The sequence below is a fragment of the Tupaia chinensis genome, unplaced genomic scaffold (genome assembly GCF_000334495.1).
Source record: "Tupaia chinensis unplaced genomic scaffold, TupChi_1.0 Scaffold000023_1, whole genome shotgun sequence".
NCBI lineage: Eukaryota > Metazoa > Chordata > Mammalia > Scandentia > Tupaiidae > Tupaia > Tupaia belangeri.
The window spans coordinates 559,948-578,276 of record NW_006159453.1 but is presented as its reverse complement, the minus strand read 5'-3'; the positions used below and the strand labels follow the sequence as shown (position 1 = coordinate 578,276).

The 18,329-nt window shown below is 39.9% G+C and overlaps 1 protein-coding gene across 4 annotated transcripts in view; it reads left to right on the top strand.

Annotated features, from left to right (window-relative positions):
• CCDC18 (coiled-coil domain containing 18) overlaps positions 1 to 18,329 on the top strand; it is a 139,474-nt gene that overhangs the window by 61,377 nt on the left and 59,768 nt on the right. For all 4 annotated transcript variants that reach the window (XM_006140140.2, XM_014586553.2, XM_006140139.2 and 1 more), the window contains 2 exons: positions 6,322 to 6,456; positions 6,615 to 6,692. In XM_006140140.2, coding sequence (XP_006140202.1) covers positions 6,322 to 6,456; positions 6,615 to 6,692 — 213 coding nt within the window. The remainder of the gene's footprint in view (positions 1 to 6,321; positions 6,457 to 6,614; positions 6,693 to 18,329) is intronic.

The following is an 18,329-nucleotide window of genomic DNA, read 5'->3' as shown; positions in this document are numbered from 1 at the left end:
TTTTTTTTTTTTTGAGAGATTTTTGCTAAAGGGCGTGTGCGCTCGATGGAGAGACAGATAGAAAGTGAGAAATCACCCCCCAGGGGGGGAATGGCCACGCCACAATCCCTTCTCTTCCATTCTCTTGGGATCTTGGGCACTCTCCCACATGCACCCAGTGTGAGTTTTAAGCCACTGGGTCCAGGACGCAAACCGCGGTCGACTACGTGGGAGTCCAGAGACATAGCCATTATGCTAACTGCTGGTCCCAAGAAATAGACTTTTGATAATATACCTCATGAACATTGAAGCAAAGACACTCAGCAAAATGTCTAACATATTAATACACTGAAATACTATGGTATCAATAGATGCAGAAAGACCATTTGAAAAAATTCATCATTCTCTTATGGTAAAAATGCTCAACTGGGGTCCAGCAGTTGATGTGGTGTTTAAGGTGTTAGACTTCCACATGGCCAACCACAGTTTGAATCCTAGGCCTCTCGGCTGAAAATAACACACCAGTTGGATGTGCATGTGTACCCAAAATGCCAAGAGGAGGATGGAGGAGAAAGGACTGCAGCATGGCCATCCTTTCTTGGGGTGTGGTTTCTCACATTCCCTCTCCTTGTCTCTCTCTGGCAAGTGCACACAAATTATGTCAAAAACCTAAAAATAATAGTAATAACCAACTAGGAATAGAAAGGAATTTTTATAATCTATATAGGACACGTGCTTAAAAAAAAAGATACTTATACTTTATACTTACTGATTAAAGACTGAATATTATTTTCCCTGTTAAGATTGAATGAAAGTGGGACCAGCAGATGGCATAATGGTTACATTGCTGGACTTCCACATGGCTGGTCATGGTTCAAGTCCTGGACCTGGAAGCTTGAAACTCATGCTGGGTGCATGTGCCTGTGTACCCAGAGGCTTGAAACTCTGGCTGCTCGTGTATGCCTGTGTGTCTGAAATCCCAAGAGGAGAATGGAGGAGAAGGGATTGTGTCATGCCAATCCTCTCTGAGAGGTGACATATCACTTTCCATCTCTCTCTTTGTCTCTCCGGTGAGTGCATGCACCCTATAGCAAAATTGTCTCTAAAAAAAGATTGAGAGACCAGTAGTTAGTGTAATGGCTATGTCACTGGACTCCCATGTAGTCGACTGCGGTTCGAATCCTGGACCCGGTGGCCTAAACTCACGCCGGGCGCGTGTGCATGTGTGCCCAAGATACCAAGAGGAGCATGGAGGAAAAGAGATTGCGGCTTGGCAATCCCCCCTGGGGGGTGATTTCTCGCTTTCTATCTCTATGTCTCTCTCTCTGTCTGGCGAGTGCATGCACCCTATAGCAAAAACCTCTTCAAAATAAATAAATAAATAAATAAATAAATAAAGGTTGAATGGGAGCAAGACAAAAATATCTAATCTTGTCATTATACTAATTATTCAGACTAATAATTGTCATTATTCAGCATCATACTAAAAAGCCAATGCAGTGAACAAGAAAAATAAAAGGCATTTAGATTGGAATCAAAGAAGTAAAGCCATCTTTATTTGCAATCAACATGATTATCTATGTAGAAAATGTCCCCCAAAATCTACACAAATCTTCTAAAACTGATAAGTGAACAAGAACACAGGCTTTAAGGTCAACACAAAATCAGATGTATGTCTACATACTGGCAATGTACAATTGGAAACCAAAATTTAAAAAATAGTATCTTGGGGGTCAGCAGGTGGAGGAGTGGTTGAAGTGTTGGGACTTCCATGTGAGCTACCATGATTTGAGTCCTGAACCCAGCAGCTTGCTCTCTCACTTTTCCTTTCTTTCTCTCTGTCTGCCTCCAGTGAATAAATAATAATAATAAATAAAATTAAATACTTATTAGAAAAATAGTACTATTTATAATAGCTCCAAAAATGTATAAATATAACAAACTGTGTGGGATATCTGTATGCTGAAAACTACAAAATGTTGATGAATGAAGTTAAAGAAGACCTAAATACCAATTCCAGTGTTGGAAATCTCAGTATATTTAGGATATCAGTTCACCTTAAATCTATAAACTTAATACATTGCCAATCAAAAATCTCAGTAAAAATGTTGTATGGGGAACCAGCAGTTAGCGTAATGGCTATGTCTCTGGACTCCCACGTAGTCAACCGCAGTTCGCATCCCGGAACCGGTGGCTTAAAACTCACGCCGGGCGCGTGTGCGTGCGTGCCCAAGATCCCGAGAGGAGAATGGAGGAGAAGGGATTGTGGCGTGACCATCCCCCCTGGGGGGTGATTTCTCGCTTTCTGTCTTTAATGTCTCTCTCTGTCTGTCTGGCGAGTGCACGCACCCTATAGCAAAAATCTCTCCCCCTAAAAAAAAGTTGTACGTATACAGATAGCTGATTTTTAAAAAAATATATTTATTTATTTAATTGTATTTGTTACTATTATTTTTTAAATTTGACCAGAGAGAGAAGGAAGGGAAAATGAGAAAGCAAACTGCCAGGTCCGGTACTCGAACAATGGTAGGCCATGTGGGAATACAACACCTTAAACCACCACGCCACCTTCTGGCCCCACAGATAGCTGATTTTAAAATTTACAACAGAGAAGCAAAGGACTAGAATAACCAAAGCAAGTTTAATAAAGAACAGAATTAGAAGATTCATGGTGAAGCAGAGAGTGAGGGAAAGTAAGATAACACCTGCACCCCTCCCCCCCAGATGGTCATCCCTCAACCACCTTTCCTCCATTTCTCCCATCCCTAGGGATTTTGAGCATGCATTCACACACACCCAGCAAGCTTTTCAAACTACTGGTCTGGAACTCAAACCGTGCAGTTGGCCATGTAAGATCCAGCCAATCATGCCCTGGCTGATCTGCCACCAAACGTTAAGATTTACTATAAAGTAACAGTAATCAAAATAGTGTCATAGTGGCAAAACAGTAGACACATAGATGAAAGAAATGGAGTAGAGAACTCTTAAAATAGACTCAGCAAATATGTTCAGTTGAGTTTTGGCAAAAGTACAAAGGTGATTCAAAATGAAGAAAGGATAGTGTTTCATCTACTGGCACTGGAATAATTAGACATATATACATACACAAAAGAGATGTGTCTTCAATGGATAACTGATATAAAAAATTAATTAAAAAAAGTCAGATTTAAATATAAAAAAGACTATAAAAATCATAAGAGAAAACTTCATGATCTCAGGTCAGGAAGAGACTTTTTTTTTTTTTTTTGAGAGGTTTTTGCTATATAGCGTGTACACTCGCCAGAAACACAGAGATAGAGAAAAAGGAAGAATTAACCCCCCCCGGGGGGGGGGATGGCCATGCCGCAATCCCTTCTCCATTCTCCTCTCAGGATCTTGGGCACACATGTACACGAGCCCAGCGTGAGTTTAAGCCACCCAGTCTGGGACTCAAACCACGGTTGACTACATGGGAGTCCAGCGACATAGCCATTATACCAACTGCTGGTCCCAAAAAAGTGGAATTACTGATTTAGAACATAAAAAGTATTTTCCAGATGACTTTATCTCTGATAAATTCTTTAGGGATTAATTTGAAAGTGCAGAATTTTTGGAAGATAATCATATTTAAAATCACAGTTTTTTTTTTTTGAGAGGTTTTTTGTTTTTTTTTTTTTGCTATAGGGCGCGTGCGCTTGCCAGACAGAGAGAGACATAGAGACAGAAAGCGAGAAATCACCCCCCAGGCGGGATGGTCACGCCGCAATCCCTTCTCCTCTATTCTCCTCTCGGGATCTTGGGCATGCACGCACACACGCCCGGCGTGAGTTTTAAGCCAACAGGTCCGGGACGCAAACCGCGGTCGACTACGTGGGAGTCCAGGGACATAGCCATTACGCTAACTGCTGGTTCCCAAAATCACAATTATTGAAGTGTTGCTAAGAATTGGCAAGATAGGCCTCTCTGGTAATTAATGAGTCAGATCTTAGGAAATTCTATGATTATAACATCATTTAACATTATTTGATCTTGTTTACTTATGAAAGTTCTTCCAGTGTATTCATGTGTTAGGGGAAATTTCTGAATCTAACATTTTTCAAGTTCTATTTATTTATTTCTAAAAGTTTTCTTTATTTCTTTCATGATAGAGAGTGATGTGTATCCTTGGCAAGGTCTCTCCACACTACTATCCCTTCCCTAGTTTTCCAGCTAGTCAGGATCACCGGAGTGATGTGCCTGGAGTGTTCAGGTTGAACCAGGATCTAAACCTAGCCCTCCCATTTGGCTCCAAAATCACACAGCAGTATCTACTGCCTGTACTACACAGTGGCTTAACTGTAAATATGCTTTTAAATTGCCTTTCCTCTTGGAGTTAATCTCCATACATTTTTTCTGTTTTTTTTTTTTTCCTCCTTAATAGAACCTATAATTAATTTTTTTCCCCTCTGCTTAGTGACAAGTTTAACTTATAAATTTTGCTTTTTTGGAATATCTTACTTTACTTAAAAGGCTTCTTAATTTCTGCTTTTGATTGTTTTCTTTTGATTATTTTACTTCAGAGTTTCTTGATTTTAATATTTTTTAGTTTACCTTGTTGCTGCCATAATCATATTGTATGTGTGATACAAAGAAATATATAGATCAATAGTTATAACACATTTTTGCCATAGGGCGGGCGCCACCAAGCCCGTTATAACACATTTTTGTACTTGTGTGTCCCTTTGTGTATATTTTATGTATATATTTTTGATATGCTTTGAAAATTCCTTGTAGGTACCTATGTATATATTATGTATATGCATATTTTATGGACTTTGAAGAGGAATACCTAATGAAGTTGGAAATGTGCATATCCTACAACCAGGAAGCCCCCTTCTAGGTGGTCTATTCTAGAGAAACTCTTTTATTTTTCAAGTTTATTTATTTTTTCCATGAGCAAAAGAGACAGAGAGAGACAGACATCCCCAATAGGATCCTCACTCCATAATCCACCCCCTTCAGCTGCCCCGGGCCATGGGCATGTACCAGCCTGGCATGTTCAGGAAGATCTCTGGATGCAAACCCAGAGCCTCTCCTTGTGGGTCTGCCTTGCAGAGTGTTGTTTTACTACTGTACCAGCTCGCTCCCCAGGGAAACGAGAGACGTGTACAAAAGGTGGCATTGAAACCTTGTTATATTGAAAAGGCAGAATATCTACCTGTTCCTGAGTTGAAGAATAGATGAACATTCAAATGGAATGTTGTAATTGATTATCCATAGTTTGAAAATCTAAAATCTAACATCTGAAACTTTCTTTTTAGCTTTTTCACCTTTATTTAATTAGTTGATTAATTTAAATTTGCTGTAGGACACACACACCTGCCAGAGACAGAAAGAGAGAAAGGGAAGAGATAAAGTGATAAAGCACCCTGAAGGATGGCCTCAACACAGTCGTTTTTCCATTCTCTTCAGGATTTTGGGCAGGCACCCACATGTTCCCAGTGTGTTTTACAAGCCAATAGTTCTGAACTAGACCTGCCCAGTCTGATGGGATCCAGCCACCTTAATTACCATAAAATCGGTTAACCCTAAAAAATCTGAAACTTTTTAAACACTGACATGATACCGCAGCATCATGTTTCAGCACCTGATTTCCTGTGATGGGTTGTAGTCATAGGGCTGCAATACAAAAATACTGTATAAAATTACCTTCAAACTTGGCATTTAGGATGTATGTGAAACAAATGAATTAGGCTTAGATCTCATTCCCAAGATATTTCATTATGTATATGCAAATATTGTAAAGCTCAAAAATATTCAAGACTGAAAAACATTTGGTCCCAAGCATTTCAAGTAAGAGATTCACAACCTGTACTTCCATTAAAACAGATATAGATGTATGTCTATGTTTTGGTCATTTGTTTTCACTCAATATTATTTTAGATATTTATCCAGGTTGATGAGTGAAAGCAAATGGCCAAAACATAGACGTACCATCTATGTGAATTTTCAAGAGAGAAAATATTGGGTCATCGGAAAAGTCATGATGTATTTTTTCTATGCAAAAATGCATCATGACTTTTCCGATGACCCAATATATTACATACTATTCCTGGTATACATATTGAACAAAAGTGCACAAAACTGTATGAAACATACTAAACCTGATATAGACCAATTTCAGCATAGCATAGTTGAGGGAGGAAAAGGAGAAGAGAGACATGTTTCATTTCTTTTTAGGTGAGAAAAACTGAAGTAAATTTGGTAAAATGCAAAAATCTCTAATTTTAGTGGCAGTTTCACATGTGAATATTTTTGTAAGTTTAAAATTTTTCCAAAGTTTAGAAATTTTAACATGAAAATTATTTCTATTTTTGTGTTTAGCTTGAAGCTCAACTAGAGAAAAAAGACCAACAATTTAAAGAACAAGAAAAGACTATGTCCATATTGCAGCAAGAAATAATATGTAAACAACATCATCTTGAATCACTAGATAGACTCTTGACAGAAAGCAAAGGGGTAAAAATCATCTTTATAAAAGTTATTTAAAAGCTAGCTCCTGTTTTAAGTTTATGTTTCTGTAACATATCTTTAAACTCAAATACATTGTTTAATAGACTGTTTCTAATGCTAAAATATTTTATATACTTAAAGTCTATTGATCCGTATGTTTTCAGGAAATGGAAAAGGAAAATATGAAAAAAGATGAAGCTTTGAAAGCTTTGCAGAACCAAGTATCTGAAGAAACAATCAAGGCTAGTATGCTGATACTATCATTTATTTTTAATTGAAGATATTGTTGTGACTTTTTTGCTTTTGTCTATAAATTTAAAAAATTGTATACATAGGGCCAGCAGGTGATATGGAGGTTAAAGCAGCTGGATGTCATATGACTGATTGCGTGGTTTGAGTCCTGGACCTAGTGGCTTGAAAAACATGCCAGGTGTATGTGCACGTGTACCCAAAATCCCGAAAGGAGAATGGAGGAGAAGGGATTGTGGCATGGCCATCCCCTCTGGGGATTTAAGGTGTCTGTGAAACATGATTTCTCACTGTCTCTCTCCTTTTCTCTGGTGAGTGGATGCGCTCTGTAACAAACTGAAAAGAAAAAAAAAAAAAAGAAACAAAATACATACGTAAAAATGAGTTGAGGCACCAATAGGTTGCAAAAAGGTTTAGGTGACTGGCTCTCACATGGCTGACTTTGTGGTTCAAGACCCAATCTGGTGACTTGAAAAGTACACTGGGTACATGTGCGTGGATGCCCCAAATCTCAAGAGAATAGTAGAGGAGAAGAATCTGGTGTGGCCATACAACGTGGGTGGTGATTTCTCATTCCCTCCTTTGAGCACAATTGTTAGTTTGCTCTATAACAAAATAAAATATAATGATAATAATTAAGAGCTGAAGATTTGACCTGGCTCAGTGAACTTAGTTTCTATAAATATATATTTTTCAATGAAAATTATGATCTTAGTTATTTGACAGTTGATAATCTGGGTTATAGATTTTCCAGTCTCCTTTTTGGCCTTAAAAAATGTTTTTTAGTGGACCAGCAGATGGTGTAATGGTTACACATTGTTGGACTCTCACATAGTTTAACCACCACAGTTTGAGTCCCAGACCCAGTGGCTTAATACTCATGCCAGCTGCATTTGAGTGCATGCCCAGGATCCTGAGAGGAGAATGGAGAAGAGATTGCTGTGTGGCAATGCCACTGGGAACTGATTACTCATTTTCTGTCTCTAATGCACTGGCAAGAACATACACCCTATAGCAAAAATCTCTAATAAAAAATGTGTTTTTAGCTTTGCTCATAATTGCTAGTTATTAATAACATTCATAAAAAATTAACAGAGGACGTGAAGAGAGATAAAACTAAAAGCTACCTAGTTTTGCTTTATATTTTATTCTTTTTTTTTAATTAACCCTAACCCTGACCCTAACCTAACCCTAAAACCTAACCTAACCCTAATGCTAACCTAACCCTAACCTAAGATAACCCTAACCCTCACCCTAACCTTTAACCCTAACCCTAAACTAACCCTAACACTAACCCTAACATAAACTTAACCCTAAATCTAGAACCTAAACCCTAACCCTTACCCTTAAACCTAACCTAAACCTAACCCTAAACCTAAATGCTAACTTAACCCTAACCATAACCCTGACCCAAACCTTAACCCTAATAACACTAACCTAGCCCTAACCCTAACCCTAAGCCTAACCTAAACATAACATAACTCAAACCCTAACGAAAACCCTAACCCTAACCGTAAACTCTAACCCTAACCCTAACCGAAATCCTAACCTAACCCTAACCGAACCCTAAAACTAAACACTTAACCTAACCCTAACACTAAACCCTAAATCTAACTCTAAACTTACCATAACCCTAACCTTAAACCTAACCCTAACACCAACTCTAACCCTAACCCTAAACCCTAACCTAACACTAAACCTAACGCTAACGAAAACCATAAACCTAACTCTAACCTGAGTCCTAAACCCTAACCTAACTATAACCCTAACCCAAACCCCAACATTAACCCTAATCCAAACCCCAATATTAACCCTAACCTTAATGCCAACCCTAACCCTAATCCTAACCCTAACCAAAACCCTAACACTAACCCCAACTCTAACCTTACCCAAACCCTAACATAACTATAACACTAACCTACCCAAAACCCTCACCCTAAACCCTAAATTAGCCTTAACTCTAACCTTCAACCTTAACCCTAACTCTAACCCTAATCTTAGCCCTAAACCCTAACCTAAGTATAACCCTAACCCTAACTAAAACCTAACCCTTACCCCAACTCTAACCTAACATTAACCTAACCCTAACCTAACCCAAACCTAACCCTAACCATAAACCCTAACCTAACTCTAATCCCAACCCTAATGCTAAACCCAAATGTAACCCTAACCCTAAACCATTCCTAATCCTAAACCTAACCTCAACCGTAACTCTAACCCTAACCCTAAACCCTAATCTAACCCTAATCCTAAAGTCCTAAACCCTAACCTAACTATAATCCTAACCCAAACCCCAACATTAATCCTAATCCAAACCCCAATATTAACCCTAACCTTAATGCCAACCCTAACCCTAACCAAAACCCTAACACTAACCCCACCTCTAACCTTACCCAAACCCTAACATAACTATAACACTAACCTACCCAAAACCCTAACCCTAAACCCTAAATTAGCCTTAACTCTAATCCTAAACGTAATGAAAACCCTAACCCTAGCCCTAAATGCAAACATAAGCACAACTCTAAATCAACCCTAACCCTACACATAAACCTAAACCTAACCCTACATCTAACCCAAACCCTAAACCTAACCCTAAATTAACCCTAACTCTAATGTAATCTAACCCTAAAACTAAACCCAAACTAACCCTTACCTAAATTTAACCCTAACCCTAAACCTAACCATAATGTAACCCTAAACCTAACCTAACCTAACCCTAACCCTAAACCCTAAACCTAATCTAACCCTAACATTAACACTTAAACCTAACCTAACCCTAACTCTAAACCCTAACCCTAACCTAACGCTAACCCTAACCCTAACCCTAATCCTAACTAACCCTAACTCTAAACCAAAAGGTAACCCTAAACCCAAACCCTAACTCTAACCCCTAACACTAACCCTAACCCTAAACCTAACCTTAACTAACCCTAACCCCTAATCCTAATCCTAACCCCTAACCCTAACCCTAATCATAACCCAAACCCTAACCCTAACCACAACTCTAAACCTAAACTTAATCCCAACCCTAACCCTAAACCTAACCCTAAATCTAAGCATAAACCCTAACCCTACCCCTAACCTTAACATAACCTGTTCCTAACCCTAACCTAAACTACCCTAACCCTAAAGCTAAACTAGCCCTAACACTAACCCTTGCGTGCATGCCCAGGATCCTGAGAGGAGAATGGAGAAGAGATTGCTGTGTGGCAATGCCACTGGGAACTGATTACTCATTTTCTGTCTCTAATGCACTGGCAAGAACATACACCCTATAGCAAAAATCTCTAATAAAAAATGTGTTTTTAGCTTTGCTCATAATTGCTAGTTATTAATAACATTCATAAAAAATTAACAGAGGACGTGAAGAGAGATAAAACTAAAAGCTACCTAGTTTTGCTTTATATTTTATTCTTTTTTTTTAATTAACCCTAACCCTGACCCTAACCTAACCCTAAAACCTAACCTAACCCTAATGCTAACCTAACCCTAACCTAAGATAACCCTAACCCTCACCCTAACCTTTAACCCTAACCCTAAACTAACCCTAACACTAACCCTAACATAAACTTAACCCTAAATCTAGAACCTAAACCCTAACCCTTACCCTTAAACCTAACCTAAACCTAACCCTAAACCTAAATGCTAACTTAACCCTAACCATAACCCTGACCCAAACCTTAACCCTAATAACACTAACCTAGCCCTAACCCTAACCCTAAGCCTAACCTAAACATAACATAACTCAAACCCTAACGAAAACCCTAACCCTAACCGTAAACTCTAACCCTAACCCTAACCGAAATCCTAACCTAACCCTAACCGAACCCTAAAACTAAACACTTAACCTAACCCTAACACTAAACCCTAAATCTAACTCTAAACTTACCATAACCCTAACCTTAAACCTAACCCTAACACCAACTCTAACCCTAACCCTAAACCCTAACCTAACACTAAACCTAACGCTAACGAAAACCATAAACCTAACTCTAACCTGAGTCCTAAACCCTAACCTAACTATAACCCTAACCCAAACCCCAACATTAACCCTAATCCAAACCCCAATATTAACCCTAACCTTAATGCCAACCCTAACCCTAATCCTAACCCTAACCAAAACCCTAACACTAACCCCAACTCTAACCTTACCCAAACCCTAACATAACTATAACACTAACCTACCCAAAACCCTCACCCTAAACCCTAAATTAGCCTTAACTCTAACCTTCAACCTTAACCCTAACTCTAACCCTAATCTTAGCCCTAAACCCTAACCTAAGTATAACCCTAACCCTAACTAAAACCTAACCCTTACCCCAACTCTAACCTAACATTAACCTAACCCTAACCTAACCCAAACCTAACCCTAACCATAAACCCTAACCTAACTCTAATCCCAACCCTAATGCTAAACCCAAATGTAACCCTAACCCTAAACCATTCCTAATCCTAAACCTAACCTCAACCGTAACTCTAACCCTAACCCTAAACCCTAATCTAACCCTAATCCTAAAGTCCTAAACCCTAACCTAACTATAATCCTAACCCAAACCCCAACATTAATCCTAATCCAAACCCCAATATTAACCCTAACCTTAATGCCAACCCTAACCCTAACCAAAACCCTAACACTAACCCCACCTCTAACCTTACCCAAACCCTAACATAACTATAACACTAACCTACCCAAAACCCTAACCCTAAACCCTAAATTAGCCTTAACTCTAATCCTAAACGTAATGAAAACCCTAACCCTAGCCCTAAATGCAAACATAAGCACAACTCTAAATCAACCCTAACCCTACACATAAACCTAAACCTAACCCTACATCTAACCCAAACCCTAAACCTAACCCTAAATTAACCCTAACTCTAATGTAATCTAACCCTAAAACTAAACCCAAACTAACCCTTACCTAAATTTAACCCTAACCCTAAACCTAACCATAATGTAACCCTAAACCTAACCTAACCTAACCCTAACCCTAAACCCTAAACCTAATCTAACCCTAACATTAACACTTAAACCTAACCTAACCCTAACTCTAAACCCTAACCCTAACCTAACGCTAACCCTAACCCTAACCCTAATCCTAACTAACCCTAACTCTAAACCAAAAGGTAACCCTAAACCCAAACCCTAACTCTAACCCCTAACACTAACCCTAACCCTAAACCTAACCTTAACTAACCCTAACCCCTAATCCTAATCCTAACCCCTAACCCTAACCCTAATCATAACCCAAACCCTAACCCTAACCACAACTCTAAACCTAAACTTAATCCCAACCCTAACCCTAAACCTAACCCTAAATCTAAGCATAAACCCTAACCCTACCCCTAACCTTAACATAACCTGTTCCTAACCCTAACCTAAACTACCCTAACCCTAAAGCTAAACTAGCCCTAACACTAACCCTTGCCTAAACTTAACCCTAACCCTAAAACCTAAACCTAGCCCTAACCTTACCCTAAATCTAACCTATCCTAACCCAAACTCTAACCCCTAAACCTAACCTAACCCTAACCCTAACACAAAACCCTAACAAAACCCTTACCCTATACCCTAACCCTAACCCTAATCCTAACCCTAAACCCTAACACTAACCCTAAACACTAACCCTAACTAAACTTAAGCCTGACCATAACCCTAACACAAACCATAACTAACCCTAACCCTTACCAACGCTAACCGTAAATTAACCCTAACCCCTAATCCTAACCCTAATCCTAACCTGAATCCTAACCCTATCCTGAGCCCTAACCCTAACCTGAACCCTAACCCTAATGAAACCCTAATCCTAATCCTAACCCTAATCCTAACACTAACCCTAAGGCCCTAACCCTGACCTGGTCTCTAACCCTAATACTAACCCTAACACTAACCTTAGCCCTAACCCTAACCTGAGCCCTAACCCTAACTCTAACAGGAGCCCAAACCCTAACCATAACTCAAGCCCTAACCCTAATCCTAACCCGAGCCCTAACCCTAACCCTAACCCTAACCTGAACCTTAACTTTAAATCGAGCCCTAACTGTAACCCAACCCCTAAACCTAACCCCAGCCCTAACCCTAACCCAAACCCAAACCGTAACCCTAACCCTAAGCCTAACCCAAGCCCTAACCCTAATCCTAACCCGAACCCTAAACTGAGCCCTAATACTAACCATAACCCAAGCCCTAACCCTAACCCAAGCCCTAATCCTAACCCTAACTCTAGCCCTATCCCTAGCCTTAGCCCTAACACTAACCTAAGCCCTAACCCTAACCCCAACTCTTAACCGAACCCAAACACTAACACAAGCCCAAACCCTCCCTGAGCGCTAAACATAACTCGAATCCTACCCTAACCTGAGCCCTAACTCTAACCTCAACCATAACCCTAATACAAGCCCAAATCATAACCCGAGCCCTAACCATAACCCAAGTCCTAACTGTAACCTGAACGCAACCACTAACCTTAACCCTAACCCTAACTGAGCCCTAAGCCTAACCTGAGCCCTAATCATAACTTAAACCCAAATCCTTACCCTAACTCTAACCCTAATGCTAACCCCAAAACCCTAAACCTAATCCTAAACCTAAACCTAACCCTAACCCCTAAACCCAACCCTACCCTGAGCCCTAACCATACCCTGAATCCTAACCCTAACCCTAATCCTAACGGCCCTAACCCTAACCCGAGCCCTAAATCTAACCCAAGGCCTAACCCTAACCTGAGCCCAAACCCTAAATTGAGCCCTAACCATAACCCGACCCCTAACCGTAACCCTAACCCAAGCCCGAACCCTAACCCAAGCCCTAACCCTAATCCTAACCTGAACCATAAACTGAGCCCTAATACTAACCATAACCCGAGCCCTAACCCTAACCTGTGCCCTAAACCTAACCCCAACCCTCAGCCCTAACTTTAACATGAGCCCTAAACCTAACCCGAGCCCTAACCCTAACCCTAATCTGAGCCCCAACCCTAATGTTAACCCTGAACCTAACCAGTCTGTAACCCTAACCAGTGCCCTAACCCTAACCCGAGCCCTAACTCAAACCCAGACCCTGACCCTGACCATAACCCTAACCTGAACCCAAACCTTAATTCTAACCTCAGCCCAAACCCTAACCCGAAGCCTACCCTGAGCCCTAATCCTAATCCTAACCCTAAACCTAACTCAAATCCTACCCGAGCTTTAAACATAACCCAAGCCCTAACCGTCACCAGAGCCCTATCCCTAACACTAACGAAACCCTAATCCCAACCATAACCCTAATACTAACCCTAAAACCCTAAACTAACCCTCACCCTAACCTCTATCCCTAACCCTTACCCTAACCTGAGCCCTAAACCTAACCTGACCCCTAACCCTAATACTAGCCCTAACCCTAACCCAGCTGTAACCCTAAACCAAACCCTAACCCTAACCTGGGCCCTAACCCTAACCCGAGCCCTAACCCTAACTCTAAAATGAGCCCAAACCCTAATCCAAGCTTTAACCATAACCCGAGCCCTAACTATAACCTGAGCCCTAACCCTAACCAGAACCCTTACCCTAACCTGAGCCCTAACCCTAACGTAATCCCTAACCCAAACCTGAACTCTAACCCTAACCCGAGCCCTAAACCTAAATCTAATCTAATCCCTAACCCTAATCCTAACCCTGAGCCCTAACCCTAACCATAACCCTAACTCTAACCGTAACCCTGACCCTAACTAACTCTAACGCTAAACCCTATCTCTTTCCCTAACCTATCCCTAACCCTAACTCTAACCCTAAACCCTAACCCTTTCCTTAATCTATCCCTAACCCTAACCCTAACATAACCCTAATCCTGATGTTAACCCAACCCTAACCCTAACTCTAACCTAATCCTAACCCTTACTCTAACCCTAAGCAAAACCCTAACCCTAACCCTAATCTGTAAACCTAACCCTAACCTTAACTCTGTTATATCCCTAAACCCAAACCCTAACCAAATCTCAACTCTAACCTAACCCTACCCCTAATTATAACTCTACCCTAACCCTAACTCCTAACCCTAACCCTAACTCTAGCCTAACCATAACTAACCCAAACCCTAACCATAACCCTTGCCCTAACCTTAGCCCTAAACTGGAAACCTAACACTTACCTTAACCCTAACCTATCCCTAACACTAACCCTAACCCTAACCTAACCCTAACCCAAACCTAACCGTAACCGTACCCTACCCTAACCCTTACCTAACCCTAACTGAACCTGAACCCTATCCCTAACCCTAACCTCTAACCCTAACATTAACCCTAACCCTATCCTAACCCTAACACCAAACCTAATCCTAATCCTAACCCTAATAGTAGCCCCAACCCTAATTCTAACCCTAACCCTAAGCCCAACCCTAAACCTATCCCTTACCCTAAAAATAACCCTACCCCTAACCCAAACACTAACCCTAACCTTAATCCTAACTCTAACCCCTATCCTAATCAACATTAACATAACCCTAACCCTTATCTATCACTAACACTAACCTAACCCTAAACCTAACCATAATTCTAACCAAAATCCTAACCCTAACAATAACCTAACCCTAACTCTAACCCTAACCCTTAACCATAAACCCTAATATAGCCATAACCCTAACCTAAACGTAACCCTAACCCTAAGCCTAACCCTAACCCTATCCCTAAACCCTAACCCTAACCCTAGCACTATCCTTAACCATAAACCTTAATATAGCCATAACCCTAACCTAAACGTAACCCTAACCCTAAGCCTAACCCTAACCCTATCCCTAAACCCTAACCCTAACCCAACTATATCCCTAATCCAATCCTAACTGTAACACTAACCGTAACCTAACCCTAACCTATCCCTCACCCTAACATAACCCTAACCCTTATCTATCACTAACATTAACCTAACCCAAACCTAACCATAATTCTAACCAAAATCCTAACCCTAACCATAACCTAACCCTAACCCTAACCCTTAACCATAAACCCTAACATAACCATAACCCTAACCTAAACGTAACCCTAACCCTAAGCCTAACCCTAACCCTATCCCTAAACCCTAACCCTAACCCAACTATAACCCTAACCCAGTCCTAACTGTAACACTAACCACAACCTAACCCTAACCTATCCCTCACCCTAACATAATCCTAACCCTTATGTATCACTAACACTAACCTAACCCTAAACCTAATCCTAATCCTAACCCTAACTCTAACCCTAGCCATAAACCCTAACATAACCATAACCCTAAGCATAACCTAACCCCAACCCTAATCTAAACATAACCCTAACCCTAACATAACCCTAATATAACCCTAACCGTAATCTAACCCTAACCCTAATCTTTTTTAAAGGTTTTTAGTATTGGGCGCATACTTACCAAAGAGACAGAGTGAGAGAATTAGAGGCAAAGTTAGAAATCACTCCCCAGGGGGATTGCCATGCCACAGTCCCTTCTCCTTCATTCTCCTTCTGTGATATTGGGTATGCATATATGTGTCCCTGGAGTTATTTTCAAACCTTGTCTGGGACTCAAATAGTGGTAGCCATGTGGGAGTCCAGCATCTTAACCACTGTGCAACCTGCTGACCCTTGGGTTTTTTTTTTTTTTTTTTTCCCCTGAGTTCTTCTGTAAATTCTAGTGAGATTCTAGAGATAAATCCAGAATTTGTAGCTAAAACACAGTTTTGTGGCTAGTTTCTTCATGATTGGTAACATGGGTTTAATTGCTTAATTGACTTTTTTGGCTTCTCAGTGCTCATTAAGTGGATGTAAACTTGACTAGGCTATTTAAGCTCTCCAAACTTTAATTTCAACTGTAAAATAAGGATAGCACTACCCTAAAAGGGCGTTAGTCTGAGGATTAAATGAAACAAGATGTGTAAAGTACATAGCACATACTAAGTTACTCAAAGTTTAATGATGAATTGATATATATTCAATATTTTCTCCTTTGTATTTTTCATCTTAAAAATAGGAATGGGGAGCCGCCAGGTGTCTTGATGGTTAAGGGTGTTGGACTCCCATATGGCTGACTGCAGTTCGAGTCCTGGGCCTGGTGGCTTGCTTTCTTGCCTTTCCCCTCTTTCACTCTGTCCCTCTCTGATCAAATTAAAATAAATAAATAAATAAAGTTAAATAAAATAATTCTTAAAAAAAATAGGAATAGGTCCAAATATGCTGCTGCCTTTATTCTGTAATGTGTACCTTGAATATAAAAGATATTTTTTTAAAAAGTTATGTTAAATACCATCAGGTGATGTGGCAATTAAAGGTGCTGGATTCCCATATCGTTGATCACAGTTCAAGTCCTGGGTATGACTGCTTACTTTCTCACTTTCCCTCTTTGGTCAAATTAAAAAAAAAAAAAATTATATATATATATATATATAATTTACTCTTGCCTATTATTGTTTTTAATTCATTTTGTGACTTTGTATGATCATGTAAACATAATTATGTTTTTTATACCACTCATATAGAATTCACTAAAAACTAAAACTCTTCATATTTAATGTTATGTTAATTACTTTCATCATGTGAAAGTAACCTCAAAGTTTGTTAATATTTAAAAAATTGTTTGTAGGACTGGCCTTATAGCACAGCAGTTAAGCACTGCATAAAGGAAGTTGTATCCTACATGACCAACCAGGGTTTGAGTCCTGGTCTCAGTGGTTTGAAAAACATATTGGGTACACACATGTATACCCAGGATCCTGAAGGAACAGAGAATTGGAGGAAAAAGATTGAGGCATGACCACATCTTGTGTGTGCACATAAAAAAAATAATTTCTGGGGCTGACCCCAAGGCCAGTGGTTAAGGTGGCTGGATCCCATGTGGCTGATGAGGTAGTTTGAATCCTAGCCTCAGCTGGTTGAAAAACATGCCATGTGTATGTGTGTGCATGCCCATAATCCCTATAGGATGAAGTGATGGAGAAGAGAGATTTTTTTTAAAAGAGATTTTTGCTATAGGGCACACGTGCTCTCCAGAAAGACAGAGAGAGACAGAGAGACAGAAAGCGAGAAATCACCCCCCAGGGATGGGCACACCGCAATCCCTTCTCCTCCATTCTCCTCTTGGGATCTTGGGCATGCACCCACACGCGCACGGTGTGAGTTTAAGCCACGAGGTACGGGACTCAAAACTGCAGTTGACTACATGGGAGTCCAGTGACATAGCTGGTCTTGAGGAGAAGAGATTTTAAGGTGCTTTACTCCTCTCCCTCTCTATTTCTCTCTCTCTAGTGAGTGTATATGTCTTCCAGCAAAAACAAAAGAATTTCTTCACAAAGATAATAGGTTGAAATAATTTTATTATAAAACTCATAGCTATTTAATTTCTGGATTTCATTAAACTACCCGATACATCTAGGTAGGTAGTCATCCGGCAAGATATTTTCATATATTTATATTAATAGCCAGATATGCGATAGAAAATAAATCAGCAAAAGGATGAATTGTGAAGTTGGATTTTAATCCCTAGGTACCTGTAGTAGGTTTGGTGTCCGGAGATAAAATGAAAATAAGGGAGAAATACAGGAGCAAAATTCTTATGACTAAAGCTATAAGTTATTTTTAACATGTAAGATATTTGGGGAACTGCCATCTTCCAGTAATTAACCAAAATGG